The sequence below is a fragment of the Dermacentor silvarum genome, chromosome 1 (genome assembly GCF_013339745.2).
Source record: "Dermacentor silvarum isolate Dsil-2018 chromosome 1, BIME_Dsil_1.4, whole genome shotgun sequence".
Taxonomy (NCBI): Eukaryota; Metazoa; Arthropoda; class Arachnida; order Ixodida; family Ixodidae; genus Dermacentor; species Dermacentor silvarum.
The window spans coordinates 60,500,769-60,518,125 of record NC_051154.1 but is presented as its reverse complement, the minus strand read 5'-3'; the positions used below and the strand labels follow the sequence as shown (position 1 = coordinate 60,518,125).

Below are 17,357 nucleotides of genomic sequence, written 5' to 3'. Positions count from 1 at the left end.
CACAAATGTTTCTTCGTCTGCGTTTCGCAAGACGTACTCATGGAAAACTATATGCGAAACAATACACACGAGAGATACATGCTGCTTGAAGAACGAGAAAAATATTTGTTCTCCAAGGGAACCGTACAATAACATAGTAGAATGAAAGCCGACACTGCGGCCGCAATGCACGCGCAATCACCGAGCGGCATTAAAAAATAAAATAAAATAAAGAAGAGAAAGAAAGGAATTTATTCTTAAGGCATAAGTACATGTCATATGCAATTATGAACCCCATTTCAGCGGTCTGAACGCAAATACCAGCGCGAGAAGTAGTACGAATGACCCTGCCGAGTAGTATCGCCAGCAGTTTCTAACGGCGCGACCTTGATGCGGCGCAATCCACTTCGAGTGCAGCGCCGCCACAGTATTTTTCCACGTCGGGCGCCTCACTGCAAAGCATGCGCTGCCCCAGCCGCTCGTCCCACTCAACCGTATTCTAGTACACTCTACCTAAATTAAGACTTTGCACATTATCGTTCATTTAGAGAATGCATAGTTTTATAGTGGAGACACTGATGCCAGTACTGACGCCATTGGCAGTCAGTCCGCATAACAATACATAATAATACACCCGTGAGCCTAGTTCCAATTGATTTGGGGAAGTGCCTCTCAAACAGTAACTCTCAAACCTGCTTTTTGAGGACATGATGGAAGGGTGCAGAGCAACGTACCCAGCAAATTCCATTGACAACCGTTGACGTAGAGAAATTGAGACAACCGTTGACGCAGTTGGCCTTTAAGCCTCTTCTTTCCAGCAAAGCCTAAGCACTCCATTCTTGTGCTCTTTTCAAATGTCAACTGCGCATGCTGCCCATTGTCACCTCAGTGTTGCTTTGCTTTCTGTGCACAAATTCACCCATAAGTTTATTTTTTTTTTCATTTACATTTCCTACCTGTGTTTCTGCCTCAAGGTATAGCAATCTGCTTTTGACCACTCGCTTTTATGATTTCAGATACGGCCAAACGGGGGGTACTGGCAAGACCTACACTATGGAAGGTAAAAGATCAAACGCAAATTTGAGCTGGGCAGACGACCGCTGTGGTGGTATCATCCCATCTACCGTGCAGGAGTTGCTTGAAGAGCTTCAGTCCCAGGACCATCAATTTACCTTCAAGGTGTCCTTCCTTGAGTTGTACAATGAGGAGCTCTTTGACCTCCTCGGAGGCCACGATTACAAAAAGCTGAAAATCCTCGATGACCCTTCAAATAAGGTGCATGCGGCTTCTTGATTAGTGTTTCTAATTTTGGCATGTGTTAATATGAATGCTGGCACAAAGTGCACATTGTCCTAAAATGGCTGCATTATTAATTGCCTAGTTCAAGCACTCCTCGAAGCTTGGGCAACTATGGAGGAACATCCAGTGTTGTGCCTCAAGATTCAGGTGTGCTTTTTAAGTGTGTGTAAAGCTTTCTCTCTATGCTGCTGTATCTTTCTGTGTGCAAATTCACCCATAAGTTATTTTTTTCATTTACATTTTCTACCTGTGTTTGTAATTTGAGGGGATGTTCTAGGTTATTTTTTATATTCTTGAATATACTTCTAGTCGCACATGCTGTTGAATTGTTTACAGTTATTACTTGCATGTACACTTGAATGGTTTTATATATGCAATTGCGGCTCTAGGTGGTTTGTCATGGTGAGCAATATTTGACAGATATTCGAGTACTCGGGTACAGTGCAAAAATGCTATACTTGGTAAACCCGAGTTTCACAGCCCTAAGCTACAAATTTAAATACTTTATATGTCCCATGTGTAATAAATAATGATCTCTTGCATATTTGCCACATGGAGAGGAAACTCTTTGCGAAGTACACGGCCAGTTGAGGATAATCTTCTGTAACAACTTGTTTGATTTTGTTGCTTGTACTCGATTTTAACTGATCCTGTGTTAGAAACTAGTACTTTCCTAAAGCTTCCCTTATTCTGTAGCTCCATGGTGCTGCAGTCTGTGGCAGCCTACTACTGTACCGCTTCCATTATTTAGAAGTTGCCTAGCTTCCCAGCAGTGTAGCTAGAATTCTAAGCCTTTGTGCGTTGTCCTTTGACAAGATGAGAATTAATGCACATATAGCTTTTCTTCACTCTTTCCTTCTTGCTTTTTCTCAAATGAACATCAGCTTAAAAATGATTTGAAAGGCAACTAACAAGGCACAGAAGCTAGAAAAGTATATTTAAATGCCCATGTACCGTGTGTCCGGTGCCTTCATCTAGGAGAAACTAAACAATAATGAAGTTGTTTCTCTTGCATTTTTATTCCAAGTTATCATTGGCTGAAGCTTAAGCACTTTCGTATTTTATATGCATTGAACAATTTCCCTTGTTTTCATTTACGTGCAGCTGATTACCTGCAAACACTGTTATTCACATTTAAATGTTCACTTCCAGCAAGAATGGGTTAGTAGAACACTGATGCGTTAAATTGTACTTGATTTCATGTGCAGGAATATCTTGCCAGATCTCACAGCTCCTTCTGTACATTTTCAGGGTTCTGTCATAATCCAGGGCCTAGAGGAGATCACGGTGCACAACTGTGAAGAAGTGTTCTTCATACTGCAGAAGGCGGCTGCAAAACGTCAAACTGCAGCTACACTTCTCAACGCGACATCTTCACGTAGCCATACCGTCTTCTCGGTTACTGTTCACATCCGCGAGACGACAGAGGATGGCGAGGAGCTGGTGAAAACCGGCAAGCTCAACCTCGTGAGTAACAGTGTGACCAAATTTAGAGGCATCAAGCTTCACGCGGTTCACTTGCTTCATTTATCGTTAACAAGGCGTTATCACTAGCAATTTGTACTGGTGCCTCAAAACTGTATTTAATCAGTTTAGTCTACCATGATGAGTTGGTTCACGTCATCGGTGCAGCTGTTGCCTTTTCCGTCGATCATAAGTGTCGCATAATAGTTATGATGTGCTAATCATGTGCCAGGTGTTTTGTTTCCATCTCGCTCACCAACTGCTGTTTACTCTTGTGTGTCTGCACACTGCATTAATAATTGTCTTTGTGATCCTATTCTGCCCCAAGGTTGACCTTGCGGGGAGCGAGAACATTGGCCGCTCTGGGGCCATTGACAGGAGAGCACGTGAAGCAGGTAAGTTGTTTTGCAAACATCTAGGGAGAGTTTGCTAAGCTCTGGTCATCAGAGCAGCATGATTCAGTATGTGTTTACTGACTTATTCAATTTTTGTAAAGTTCATAGAACAGTAATACTATAATGAAGGCTGCAAATAGCATCTTATTTTGATGAGCAATGCTAGCTGGATTGTTGTATGCACTTATAATTATGGTGCCATGACTGTCATCCTATAAAATGAAATTTTATATTGCACCATATTTTGTTTTTCTGAGCAGCTGCTCTTCATTGTGGCAGTTATTTAAGCCTCAACATTTGTGTGCATTCCTACTAGAGAAGCATGTTCATCATTTGGATTTACAGCTTGTATTAATTGGTGTTTGCATTACTTTCACAGGCAGTTGCTTCTTACGTTGGGTCTTGTCATAACTGCATTGGTGGACAAGGGACCACACATTCCGTGCAGGTATGTCTGGCCACGTTTCTTAACATCGCTTTTTTATCTATACTGGTTGTGCTGGTTCGGTACAGAGGGGATTATTCTTGGGGAAAATTTTTATCTTGACGGCATCATGTAGAAATGTAAGAAGGTGCAATGATTGTTTATTCAGATTTCGTCTTTGCCATTGGTGTTCAAAATACAGTAAAACCTCGTTATTTGTACCCACTTAATAAGTAAATAAGTAATTTTGGTTTAAATATAGTCGCAATGAATTCCCTGCACTGTCACAATCTAACGTACAGTGGAATCTTGATACGATCACGGCTAATACGAATTTCCGGATGATACGAATTTTTCTGTGGTCCCGGCCGAGCCCCATTACTTTGCAACGTGCTAGCGAACGGTTGTTACGAATCAATTTACGACCCACGTCGGTTGATACGAATAAACGCTGCCCCACCGACGGTCGCGAAAGACAACAGCGCGCAGTCACGCGCTTTCTCCTTTTCTCTTTTGGTGCGGAGGCCGCGACTGGGTGCGAAGAGTTTCAAGCGGTGGCGCTTTTATTGCTTTTGTGCTTTTCCCCATGGGCAACCGCGGCCACCGCAGCGAGCGAAGGTTCGGGCGGTCTACCTCTTCCACAGAAACTAAGTGGCGTAAGCACAGCGCATACAAAGGTCAGAGCCGTGTGGAGATCGCTTTCAAGATACGGTGCGCGCGACAACACCTATAGCCGGCACAGGCGCAAAGTACAAGAACGCATTTGTTGGCAGAGTAGAAGCCGCCCCCTCCCTCTCTCTTTCCCGCACTGCCTTCGCGCTTTGCTCCTTTCACGTGGGAGATTTCGTCACCAGTTACCCTTGCGCCCGGTTGCAAGATACACATTTGGTGCCGCAGCACAGCGTCGCCCCCCCTCCCTCCCTCCCATACCCCCACGGCCTTTCGCACGACGGAAGACGTGTTTGCTCTGCACTGTGCGTTCACTCACATTCGGCGCGCGCCGACGATTTTATCGCCCTTGGACTCATGCTCCACGTATCATGCTCCTCCTCCACATTGCCCTCGTTGATCTCCTCTCCCATCGGTGGGCGCACCTCGTTGAGAAGTGTGCTCGCTATCGCCCTTGTCGGCGAGATTTTTCCGTTTCCATTATAACCGGCATTTCGTTTCACGCGGTTGCACTGTAAGCGGTATGCATATGCAGTGGAATCTCGATGATACGATCACGGCTAATACGGATTTCCGGATGATACGAATTTTTCTCTGGTCCCGGGCGAGTCCCATTACTTTGCAACATGCTAGAGAACGGTTGTTACGAATTGATTTTCAACCCACGTCGGTTGATACGAATAAACGCCGCCCCACCGACGGCCACAAAATAGAACACTGCGCAGTCACGCGCTTTCTCCCTTTCTCTTTTTGGTGCGGAGGCGCGGACGCTCGCGCTGAGCCGTGCTCCCTCAAGGGCTGCAGAAGATAGTGCCAACCATTCCCTTTCCATATGAACCACTTACTACGCCGGACAGCGCGGAGGCCGCGACTGGGCGCGAAGAGATTGAAGCGGTGGCGCTTTTGTTGCTTTTGTGCTTTTCCTCCTTTCCCATGTGTCATTGGGTGGAGTGGCTGCTGTGCTTTGGGCCGCGTTTTTTGTGTTTGCGCCATTTTGCCTAGTCGCAGCGAGCAATGTCTACCGAGATACGATCTCGGCTGATTCGCGCGGCCGTACGCCGAGGCGCGGGAGCCTCCGTTGGCGTGTCTTTCGTCGACCGCGTTATTGGTGCCGATGGCACAGGGCGATTGTCGGTTTCGCTGCTGGAATCGCGCGGTGCAAGATAACACGACACGTAATCCACGGTGCAAGGTAGCGTGGCACGTTCAGTCGGGTGCTCCTCCGCTAATCGCCGTGTTTTTCGTGCCGTGGGAGGCTTGCGCTTCCGTATTCCGAAAGCGTGCTTCGTCCAAAATTTCTTCTCCAACGAGCGACGATCCATCATTAACCTGCGAGCTCTCAGTAATCCGAATTCTGCGTGGCAAGTGAAGACGCTGGCGTGGTTTACGAAGCAGACAACTGTGGTTGCCATCTTGCAACCTGCCACAGCAGCAACCAATGGAAAGACGCCTTTCAGCACGGCAGCCAATCGGAGGCTCGCTTTCATCGGAGGGCCCGTGTGTACCTATCGCAGACCCGCTCTTCTTTTGTGCTTGTGCGTTTATTACCAGATGGCGACGACGGACGAATTGAGAAGCGGAACTGCGAAACTTTGAGCTTTCGAACAATACCAAGATGGCGGCGCTCGTGGCGGGAAATACGAGATATGTGTCCATGAACTGCGGTGTTTTTGCGTGATGTAAAGCTGTTTTCTCGCCCTGCGCACTGATTAATTAATCTTTTTCGGCCTTTTTTAGTGTGTTTTCAGCGAAACCAATTTGATATAGCGTAGATTAGGCGTTGAAGATACCGAAACGCGTGGTTTTCAAAAATAGATTTTTCTCGCGATTTTCACGATCTGATCCCCGCGTCCCCCCTTAATTTAGGTAGTTTTAATTGTGTTTCGATGATACGAATTTTGGCTAATACGAATATTTTTCGTGACCCCGTGAGATTCGTATCATCGAGATTCCACTTTTTATGGAGTTCTAGGGGAGGGTAAATGGGAGTCAGAAAAGGCCGCGTTGTAGCCAGTTCTGCAATATAAACGGTGACGTTGTAAGTGGTCTATACTGTAAATGCTTTTTACGTGCGTGTGCCTGAGTGAGTTCACCTCTGACTCTTTAATTTGGCTAGTTTTAATTGCGTTTTGATGATACGAATTTTCGGCTAATACAAACATTTTTCTTGACCCCGTGAGATTCGTATCATCGAGATTCCTCTGTATTGGCTGGCCGCTGAAGCCGTAGTCTCTTAACGGATGCCAAATGGTTAGTGCGTAGTATTTACTTAATTTTTGGCGCATAAAAGCAAATGGGATAGATGAAATGTCCTGCACGCTGACCATAGATAGTGAAATTATGGAGCACGGACATTTCCTGGGCTGCAGTTGCCACCCATAGTGCCGTCAAAACATGGTAGCCATGACGTGTATCCAGCTCCCATAGCTTCTAGTGCTTCCATATCGTCTTAGACGACGATGTGGAAGATTGCCCTTCCGTGTTCGACGCAGCCGGTGTGTCGACTGTCATGAGGGCTTTCACAGAGCATTTGGGCCTTATGGGGAAACTGGCTTGTGGCCTTGCTGAGTTTTGACGACGCTGTTGAGGACGTTGAGGCCGCCATGGCGGCAAGTGAAAAACGGATTTTTTGCTGCTTTCTCGCAAATAAAACTTGGCTGCGTGTGTGTTTGATTGCGAATTAACATGTTTTTTGGCAGCTGTAATAAGTCTACCCTGTCAGAAAAAACAATTGACTCCAATTGGGAAATTTCTAATTGGTATCATTTGCATGCATATATAGCTAAAACTCATTCCAGTTTCTTTGAATGGGTTCATAAACTGGAAGTATGATTTCCCAGTTGGTTACATTCTAGTTTATTCCTATGGGTAGTCCAGTTAGACTCAGTTGGGAATGTAAGTTGGGAATGTAACAAGCGGGGCCTAGCTCGTTCAAACTGGCAAGTCCAATAGGACTCAGTTGGCTGCATCCCTAACTTAATCGTAACCAATTGGAGGTAACGTTTTCCCAATTGGTCCCAAATGGGCCTAGTTGATTCCCGTTGGCAAGTCCAATTGACTCAGTTGGTTTCACTTTGACTCAGTCGTAACCAGTTGGGACTAGGGATTTTCGAATTGGTTCCAATTGGGTCCAGTTCATTCCAAATGGCAACTCCAATTGGTTTCTCCTCTGACCCAATTGTAACCAGTTTGAAGTAAAGATTTTTCAATTGGTTCCTATTGGTTTCAGTTGATTCCTATTGGAAAAGCCAATTGGAGTCGGTTGTTTTTTTTTGACGGCAGGACACCTTATATATATATAAAAGCCTATCCTATGTGGGTGTATGTGTAGGGAAACTTACGGGATTTTTTTAGAATAATGTAGGGAAAATTGTCGCAATCGATATGGAATTTTCGTACATAGGAATGGGATTTCTTCTGGAAGGTGTGAAACGACTATTTTGGAGGGTTCCTACTTTGCTGTGGAAATTGCTGTGGACTTTGCTGTTTCAGATTGCAAGTTTTTTTTTTTTTTTTGGTTTGTTAGCATTTTTTTTCTTTTGCCACTTTGCGAACATGAGTATGGTACTGGTTTTGAGGCTACGACGGGAGCTGTGCAATTCCGTTAGCGACTCTCAACAGTAAGCACCCTGCTGGTTCCAGCACGGTGCTTACTGGTTTTCTGTTGGTCTTGGCAGGCTGCTGGTTCCAGGAGAGTGATTACTAGTTTTCTGTACTGGTTGCAGCTGGATACTGGTTTCCTCTTGGCACATGATGCCAACAAACAGGCAGTGAGGTTGAAACCAGAATCTTGAGTGCGAGTCGTGAAATATCACGGTGCACATAGCGAGCGAGGGCCATGAAACTGCCAACGCCGGCCAACGCTCGCTTCACGATAACGGCAGTAGACGAAACTTCGGGGAGCGGGGCAGCGCCGGCACGGCACGGCGACCGTGGAATCAGACCGTGGAATCTGAGGGAGGAGGGCGGCAGGGAAGCGGAACTCCGTCGCTTCGGTGGCTCCCCTCGTCCTCCGTCGTAGCTCCCTGACTTCCGACTGTCACCGTGCGCGCTCGATGCCGTGCAGGCACCGCCATTTCAGCCGGCCTGGCGCCAGCTCCCCGAAGTTTCGTTTTCTGCCGTTATCGGGAAGCGGGCGTTTGCCGGCGTGGGAGGGGGGGGGGGGGCAGTTTTGTTGGCCGGCCTGGGACAGCGCCGCTGCTTCCCTCTGCGCCATAACCGCAGCGTGCAAGGTGAACACGTGACTAGAAAGTAGAGGAAGCATGAAGGAGACAGAAGGGTTCACTGCCATTTTCTACGTGGGGCTACGGTAGCTTGGGTGAGACGTCGGCACGTACACGCATGTTCCGGCGCAACGCAGAATCAGCGACCTTGCCATTTGAGAGAGGGTGAAATTTCTGCCCCCTTTTTTTTTCTTCTTTGTTTTGTTCGCGCGCGACATTGAGGGGCCTCTCCTAAGTGCCGGAGCAATGCCGGTCGGAGGCGCCGCCACGCGATTTGGTTCGAATTAACGAGATTCGACTGTAAATTGAATGCAAACGTTCCAGCCGCATTCCTCGACTGTCGCATACGCGTGGCGGCTCGGTGCTCATGTTTTGCATATGTGCGGGCCTTGAAAATTGTTGCTTTGGTTATAGTGCGGTACCGCTTATAGTGCGGATATTCGCGACTCCGGCGACTTACGTTATAAGCGGTCTACACTGTACTAGAAACCATTGAGCATGTGCTGTAAGCCGCTGCATCTTTCCCTGATGTGGCACGACCCCGCAAGGGCACCTTGAGTATCAAGGTGATGGTGCTTGGCGCCACCACGGACCCCTAGCCCCCATACCGAAGCTGTCATCCGCACCGTGGCGAAAGGTTTTGAGGTGAAGGGTAGAAACCATGAACGGTGGCGGTCGGGGCCATGGTCAAGCTCCGGCCGATGGGCTCTTCGTCTGTGTACCAGGCGGCGAGCCCCGGGACCTTCCTGTGAATAAGACGGTGAAACACAGGTGACATTCTAGGAACCGTCGGCATATCCATATCGCATGAGTACTTTTTCTTCCAAAAAACCCGATCGGTCCCTGAAAAGGGGCCGCACCGAAGACATGTTAGACAAAACTCAAACTCAATGTGATTACTTCACACGCTTTCTGATTATACACTCTCTTGTAGACAATGACTCCGTTGCTGCAATGTCCGTTTTTGTTATCGCTAGGACCCTTGAGAAGCTGATAGGCAAAAACTATGAAGCAAAGAAACTGTCATCCGGTGATCTTCTTGTTGAAGTGTCAAAGAAAGATCATTCCGACATCCTCCTCAAGCAAAAGCAGTTCGCCCACTTACAGGTGTCCGTTACCCCCCATCGCAGTCTAAACAAAGTTCAAGGCGTCATATCAGAACGTGATCTGATCCGCGAAGCAGACTCTGACCTCCTCGATGGCTTCAGAGATCAAGGTGTCATCGCCCTACGCCGCATCACCATAAGGCGAAACGGTGAAGATGTAGTGACACCCCATATCGTCTTGACGTTTAATCGTTCCCGTCTACCAGACGCTGTGAAAGCAGAGTTCATTCACTGCAAAGTCCGCCCCTATGTCCCAAACCCGAGAAGATGCTTCAAGTGCCAAAAGTACGGACACAGATCCAACACATGTCGCGGAAAACTCACCTGTGCAAAGTGTGGTGCTCACGAGCATCCAACCGAAAGTTGCAGTGCCACTCAAACAGAATGTCCCAACTGTCATGGGCCGCACGCTGCGTACTCGCGAACCTGTGAAATGTTCCAAAATGAGAAAAAAATAATTCAAATCAAGGTAACCGAAAACATAACATTCCCTGAAGCCCAAAAGAAGCTCTCGCTTCTCTCCGCAAGATCCTACGTTGACGCAGCGCGCCGGGGGGCCGGGCGGCGTCTAGTTACGGTGGGCACGCAGTACAGCTTTGCTGATGCGCGCCTTTCTCGGCCCCCCAGCAAGCAGCCATCGGCTGCACCAACCTTCCAAGTTCCAGAGGTCAACTTCTCACACTCCTCTGGAACAACACAGACAACTGAGAGGGAGTCTACCCTTCTTGACAAACCCTCATCCGCTTCCGAGTCTCCGCCGGAAGCAATGGAAGTGACCCCGGGATCCTCGGTGTCTCCGACGCTGAGAGAGTCCCCCAAAGAGAGGCGGAGTTTTCTAGACCGCCTCAAACAGAAAAAACATCCGCCAGTCAAGCCGCCTAACAAAGGCGGTGACACTTGAATAACCCGTCCCCTTATCACTCGCAAAAATCGCTGCTGAGAGCATTATACACTGGAACTGCCGAGGGCTACTCAGGAATCTGGATGACATATATGAAATACTTGCACAATACCAACCAAACATACTTTGCCTACAGGAAACACACTTAAACCCAACACGCACAAACTTTCTCAAAGAATATGCAGTATACCGGAAAGACAGGCAAGGCACTGCCCACTCATCGGGTGGCGTCGCTATTGTTGTGCAGAACACAATTCCCTGTCAGAGTATCACACTAGTGACCGATTTAGAGGCAGTGGCAATACGGGCTCTAACTTTTGGTAGAATAATAACTGTATGCTCCCTATATATTCCTCCGGACCATCACCTATCCGTCCAAGAATTTGAAAAACTTATTTGACCAGCTCCCGGATCCATTCATGTTGGTTGGAGATTTCAATGCACACCTCCCACTATGGGGATGTTCAAGAGTTGATTCCCGAGGTGCACTAATCGAAAAATTTCTATTGTCCTCCGGTTCCTGTATATTTAATAAAAAAGACCCAACATATTTTAATTTAGCACACAACTCATACACAGCAATAGACCTTGCTATTGGCTCTCCGGTGCTCTTGGCAACCACTGAGTGGGCTGTTATCAACAATCTGTACGGAAGCAACCATTTTCCTGTTTGCTTAAAACACACAGGAAACATGAATATGGTTGTAAATAATCGTAGGAAATTTAAAGAACAGGCTGCTGATTGGAAGAAGTTCCGAGAACTCTCAAAACTGCCCAGTTCTCCAATCGTAGACCTAGGGATAGACGAATTACAATCCATGATCACTCTGCATATTATAGAAGCCGCACAGAAGTCAATCCCACAGACATCAAATAAGACACAAAACAAACGTAGGCCATGGTGGAATGCGGAGTGCAAGAATGCCCGTGAGAACCAAAACAAAGCATGGTCGAAATTCCGCAGGTATCCTACAGTTAACAATTTAATAGACTTCAAGCGTGCTAAAGCAAATGGCAGGCGTATCTGACGTGCATCCAAACGGGAAAGCTGGCAGTCATTCCTCTCATCTGTAAACTCCTACACAGATACACATAAAGTGTACAACAGACTTAGAGCACTTCAACGGCGCAGTGCTCACCCAGTTCCTCTGGTCAGCACTGCTGGTGATACACTGGAACACCAAGCAGATGCAATAGGTCAACATTTTGAATATATTTTCAGCTCAGCACATTATACAGACTCCTTCATGCGACACAAGCTAGCGGAGGAGCGGAAACCTATCCGTGATAAAAGGCCATCCACAGGAGGGTACAATAGCCCTTTCACTATGGAGGAATTGAAGGCGGCTCTGGGAACATGTGGCAACTCAGCAGCAGGCCCAGACAGGATTACTTATGGCATGCTCAAGCACATACATGAACATACCCTTATAAGCATCCTCTTTCTGTTTAATGAGATATGGTCCTTTGGGCGCCTACCCAAAGCCTGGAAAGAGGCTGTTATCATACCAATCCTCAAACAAGGAAAGGAAGCCACGCTTGCAGCAAGTTACAGGCCCATTGCCTCGACTAGTTGCTTGTGCAAGGTGTTTGAAAAAATGATAAACCGCCGCCTCGTTTATTTCCTTGAATATAACGGCCTTCTTGACCAACGTCAAGCTGGATTCAGGTCTGGTCGGTCGACAACTGACCAGCTTGTAGCATTTGAATCTTATGTCAGGGATGCCTTTATCCACAAACAACATTGTCTTTCTGTATTCTTTGACCTGGAAAAAGCTTATGACATGACCTGGCGTTATGGCATTCTCCGTGATCTGCATTCTCTTGGAGTCTCGGGAAACATGCTCAATACTATAGAAAGCTACCTCTCCGAACGCACCTTCGTGGTTCGTCTTGGAAATGCTCTATCGAAGTGGTTCATACAGGAGAATGGCGTTCTCCAAGGTGGCGTTCTCAGCTGCATGCTTTTCATAGTTAAAATGAACTCTCTAAGCAGTGTGTTGCCCAAAACTATCTCTTACTCTGTTTACGTTGACGATGTCCAGATCAGTTTCAAATCCTGCAACTTGGCCATCTGTGAACGGCAAATTCAGTTGGGGGTAAATAAACTCTCAAGCTGGGCAGATAAAAATGGGTTTAAATTCAACTGTGGCAAAACCGTCTGTTTACCTTTTTCTCAGCAGCGTGGCATTAGGCCAGACCCCAACATCACACTGAACGGGCAGACCATAGCCGCTAAACAAGATCACAAATTCCTAGGCAGTTGTGGTTGATAAAAAGCTCACCTTTTTTCCACATATCACGCAGTTGCGATTGAAATGCTTGAAAGCATTGAACTTGCTAAAGATCCTTTCCCATCAGTCATGGGGTACAGACCGTGACTGTCTACTGATCCTTCTGAATAGCGTTGTCCTATCACGTATTGACTATGGCTCGGTAGTGTACGAATCAGCATCAAAGTCTGCGCTAAAGATGCTTGACCCCGTATACCACCTTGGGCTCCGTCTGGCCACTGGTGCTTTCAGAACTAGCCCAATAGCCAGCCTGTATGTTAAGGCGAACAGATGGTCACTGGAACGACGAAGGCAGTGCACAAGCATAGTGTATGCCACTAAGGTGCTCTCTCATGCAGAGCATCCATCTGGTGAACTCTTGCGGGACACAAGCAACACCCAGTTGTTCTTGAGACGACCATCAGCAACGCCACCATATCCCGTTAGAGTCGCGTCACACATTGAAAGCCTGCAGATACCGGCCTCCAACCTCCAGGTGGTGTCCCACAAAGACGCCATTGCGCCCTGGGAAATACACGCTGTTCACTGTGATATGTCATTTCTTGAGGTGGGCAAACATGGGCATCCGCTCGAAATAAATCAGCACTTTATGTACTTGCAGGCAAAATACAGGTGTGCAGAGTATTACACTGACGCCTCTAAGTTTTCAGCTGTCGCATGTGCCGCACATGGCCCTCAATTCTCCGAATCGAAAACAATGAACGAACATACAAGCATATTTACTGCAGAATGCTGTGGCATCCTCCTAGCCGTAAAGCACATCCTACAGAATAAACAACCAGCCTCCATCATATATACAGACTCCCTCAGTGCAGTGACTGCGTTGTCATCCGGTAAAAAGCATAAAAATCCAATAACTAATTTCCTTCTAAAATGTCTCATGTCGGCTCACAAATCTAAACTTAAAATCACACTGTGCTGGGTACCGGGGCACTGCAGCATAGCTGGAAATGAGGTAGGTGACAGACTTTCGCAGTCAGCTGCTCTCCGTAATTCTATTGACATAGATAATATACCCTACGAGGACCTCAGGCCACAGATTAGAAACAGAATCCGTAGGCAATGGCAAGAAGAATGGGATGGAGCAATTGAAAACAAACTGCACACAATAAAGCCATTAATAGGAAGATATGCTACCGAGAAACGCGACAGACATAAAGAGGTTGCACTATGCAGGCTTAGAATAGGACACACACATGCAACACATTCACATCTGCTAAACAGTTCTCCAGCACCGCACTGTCCACAATGTGGTGATCGACTGTCCGTCATTCATGTTCTAATCATGTGCAAGAGGCTAGAACCAGATAGGAGACGTCACTTCCCAGAACTGTACAGAAACCAAATACCTCCGCACCCGTCCTCCTTTCTCGGCGACTACCAAATGTTTTCATTAAAAAGAGTTTTTAAGTTTTTAGCGAGTGTAGGCTTCCTACGTGCGATTTCATATTTCCATTGAACTCAGCCTTGTCTCATTCCTGAGGAAATGGCTGAGATTTTTTATCTCACATGTCAGGCGCTCCGCACTCCTTGTCCTGACAAGGACTGTTGCTGAGGCTGCGTGACCTTGTAAATGTCATACGCTTTGCCCATAATCATTAAATGTAACCATTACTCAATTATTTTAGGCCCTATACACCAATGTTTCTTATCCTTCTCTTTTACTGCCCACTAACCTGAGTCGACCATCAACCTTGTGTTTGGCGCTCTTTGGCCACAGTTGCCCTTGCGCCATAAAAATCTATCACTAACTAACTAACTGATGTGGCACGAAGAAGGAAATTCTGTACCCGTGATCTTATTGACCAACTCTCTGCATAGGAGTCCCGGTTGTCAGTAGAAGAATGCAACAAAGTATTCCAGGATGAAAGTCGAGCCTTTTTGGTTAGCAGAAATGGTGGGCCTCCTAATCAAAAGATGGCTCCAGGGCCCACAAGGAGCTCTTCGTGGTAAGCCAGCCACAGTTCAGTTGTAATTCCAATAGGTAACTTTTGAAAGCACCACAAATCACTTTTGTGTGTGTGTGTTGTGACAGTGGTATAGTTCTTGCAGCCATAATTTAGGCAAAATAAGTCTTTTGTGGTTACTGGAAAGATATATGCAAGAGAGCATTGTGAATGTGCCTTTGCTGCCTTTTAAGCTTACAATTCCGCGCAAGTCCTAGCCTGTTCTTTTTCTGCGCTGTTTGCTTTATTTAAAAATTAAGTGTACTACATTTAGTGATGCTCTCAAAAAAAAAAAAAAAAAGCTAATTGGTCCCTGTAGATGTTTTGTAAACATTTTAATACCATTTTAACTAAGATGATCTTTTTTTTAGCATTGCTAATTCTAAGTTCTTTGTAAAGAAGTTGCATTTACTAAAGACCCACTGTATTAGTCATATTCATGACAACCATACTGAATCACATTTATATTTCTCAAATAAACTCCATCTATTACTGCTCTCTTAGGCATCTATCAGCCATTATGGAAAGTTGTGTCTGTGTAGAGACAGAAAGCAGCCTTTCTGCATGCTGTAGACATGCTTATTAAGTGCACTGATACAGCCGGCATGCGTGGTACAGTATGCTTATACCTATCCACTGGTGTCACAAAACAATGGTCCTTTTCTGGCTCTGAAAATGTAGATAAATTTACAGGCCTGGTGCTCGAGCATTGAGAATGGCGGAACGAAATGAGTGGACTGCAATGTACTATGTGCACTCAGTGTGTGCGTAGGCTGAACTGCAACACTTGTTTAAGCTGTATCTTGAATTCTTAAAAATAAAGGGGCATAATAAAAAGTTGATTTTTCTGCTACACATGCATAGCGGCAGAGGTAAGACTTTGTATGAAAACCTCCAATGTTTCTTTACCAACTTTGGTACACATTAAAGTTGGTGAGTGTAGACGCCATTTGATCGCTAGAAATGCTTATACTTGCACGAGCTTAGGCAAAAACTTGTCTTGCAGTTCAAAAGGAAGGTGTAGGAGAACAATACATAGAGCACAAATACATTTCTTTGTGAATGTTTGGATAACTACGAGGGCGGTCCGATAAGTACTTAGCCTCACCGCAAGAGCGTGACGCTATCGCATGAGACATATACTGACGTTGAGTACTCTCTTTTAGAGGGACAGATGCAAGGGTCCAGTCGAATCGGGCTCGCGGTTTTGTTTTTAGCCACTTGAGGAAGAGGAAGCAGGTGATTTTTCGTGCGTCCGTTAAAAAAATGAAAAAAGAGCAATATCGGTTGGTGGTTCGATTCTTGTTTTTGGAAGGGAAATCGCGCAGCGAAGTCAAAAAGCGACTGGATGCCGTCTACGGTGAGTCTTCTCCTTCGATGGCAACCGTCAAAAATTGTTTTAACGAGTTTAAACGTGGTCGCATGTCGGTTTTTGATGAGCCTCGTCCAGGGGCCCCGCAAACGGCTACCACGGCCGATAACGTGGCAAAAATCCACGACCTCGTATTGGCAGACCGCCGACTGAAGGTGCGCGAGATAGCTGAGACAGTAGGCATCTCAAAAGACCACGTGGGTCATATCCTGCACGAAATTTTGGGCATGAGAAAGCTGTCGGCGCGATGGGTGCCGCGTTTGCTCACTCCGGACAACAAGCGCGTCCGTGAGACCACTTCAGAGCAGTGTTTGAAGCTGTTTAAGCGCAATCCGAAGGAGTTCCTGCGTCGTTTTGTGACCGTCGACGAAACATGGATCCACTGGTACACACCAGAGACCAAAGAACAGTCGAAACAGTGGACTGCACCCGGAGAACCTGCTCCGAAGAAGGCGAAGACTGTCGCATTGGCCTTAAAGGTGATGGCCACCATTTTCTGGGATTCTCAAGTTGTGATCTTCGTCGACTACCTTGAGAAGGGCAAAACGGTGACAGGACCCTACTACGCCGAATTACTGGGCCGATTTGGCCCAGTAACTGGGCCGAATGTTTTCTATTCTATCTGTTTTCTATTCCAATGAAGGATGAGAGCGTTTGATCTCAGAAGTGAAAGAAGAGCGTATATTTGCATAAAGAAAGCAGAAACATAACACACAAAAACAAAGGATAAAAAAAATAAAGAGCACTCTACACAGCTTTTAACAAAGACGGTTCTCACAAATTAAAGTCACCGCAGTTCTAATGCTATGGTTGTTAGGTGTGTCACACTACACAAGCACAGTAGAATGAGAGTGGGGTGCGGCTCACCAACAGTTTGGGCACATGGTCGCGTCAGTGAGGAACGCCGAGCCGTCGTCGAAGGAAGGCACTGGTCGTTCCTTGAGCGAACTCCAGGTTGTCACGGGAAGGGACCTTCTGCTGGCTCAGGAGGTTGGGTAGTCCTGCGCCGTTCAAATTGACCAATCGTGTGCGGCTCGATGGAACGCAACGCCTCCATTCCATTTTGGAATGCGTACAAGATCGCGCCCCTAGTTCTGCCTGTAGAATCTGGAAGCTCGAGCCCGTGGCCCGACAGCTCATTGCAGTCTTGCGGTGGGACCGTGTCCTAGCTCCGGAGGTTAGGCAGACAAGGTTCTGCCAGTAGGAGTCTGGAAGCTTGGGCTCTCGGCCCCACGGCTTACTCCCGCTCCCGGCGGACGCTAACTTCGGCGGTCGCTTGCGTCCG

At 46.7% G+C, this 17,357-nt stretch overlaps 1 protein-coding gene across 1 annotated transcript in view; it reads left to right on the top strand.

The window, feature by feature from the left end:
- The window catches only part of LOC119464194 (kinesin-like protein KIF11), a 57,128-nt gene that overhangs the window by 12,409 nt on the left and 27,362 nt on the right, over positions 1 to 17,357 (top strand). The window contains exons 4-7 of the mRNA XM_037725062.2: positions 996 to 1,254; positions 2,530 to 2,745; positions 3,071 to 3,137; positions 3,517 to 3,585. Coding sequence (XP_037580990.1) covers positions 996 to 1,254; positions 2,530 to 2,745; positions 3,071 to 3,137; positions 3,517 to 3,548 — 574 coding nt within the window. The 3' untranslated portion in view covers positions 3,549 to 3,585. The remainder of the gene's footprint in view (positions 1 to 995; positions 1,255 to 2,529; positions 2,746 to 3,070; positions 3,138 to 3,516; positions 3,586 to 17,357) is intronic.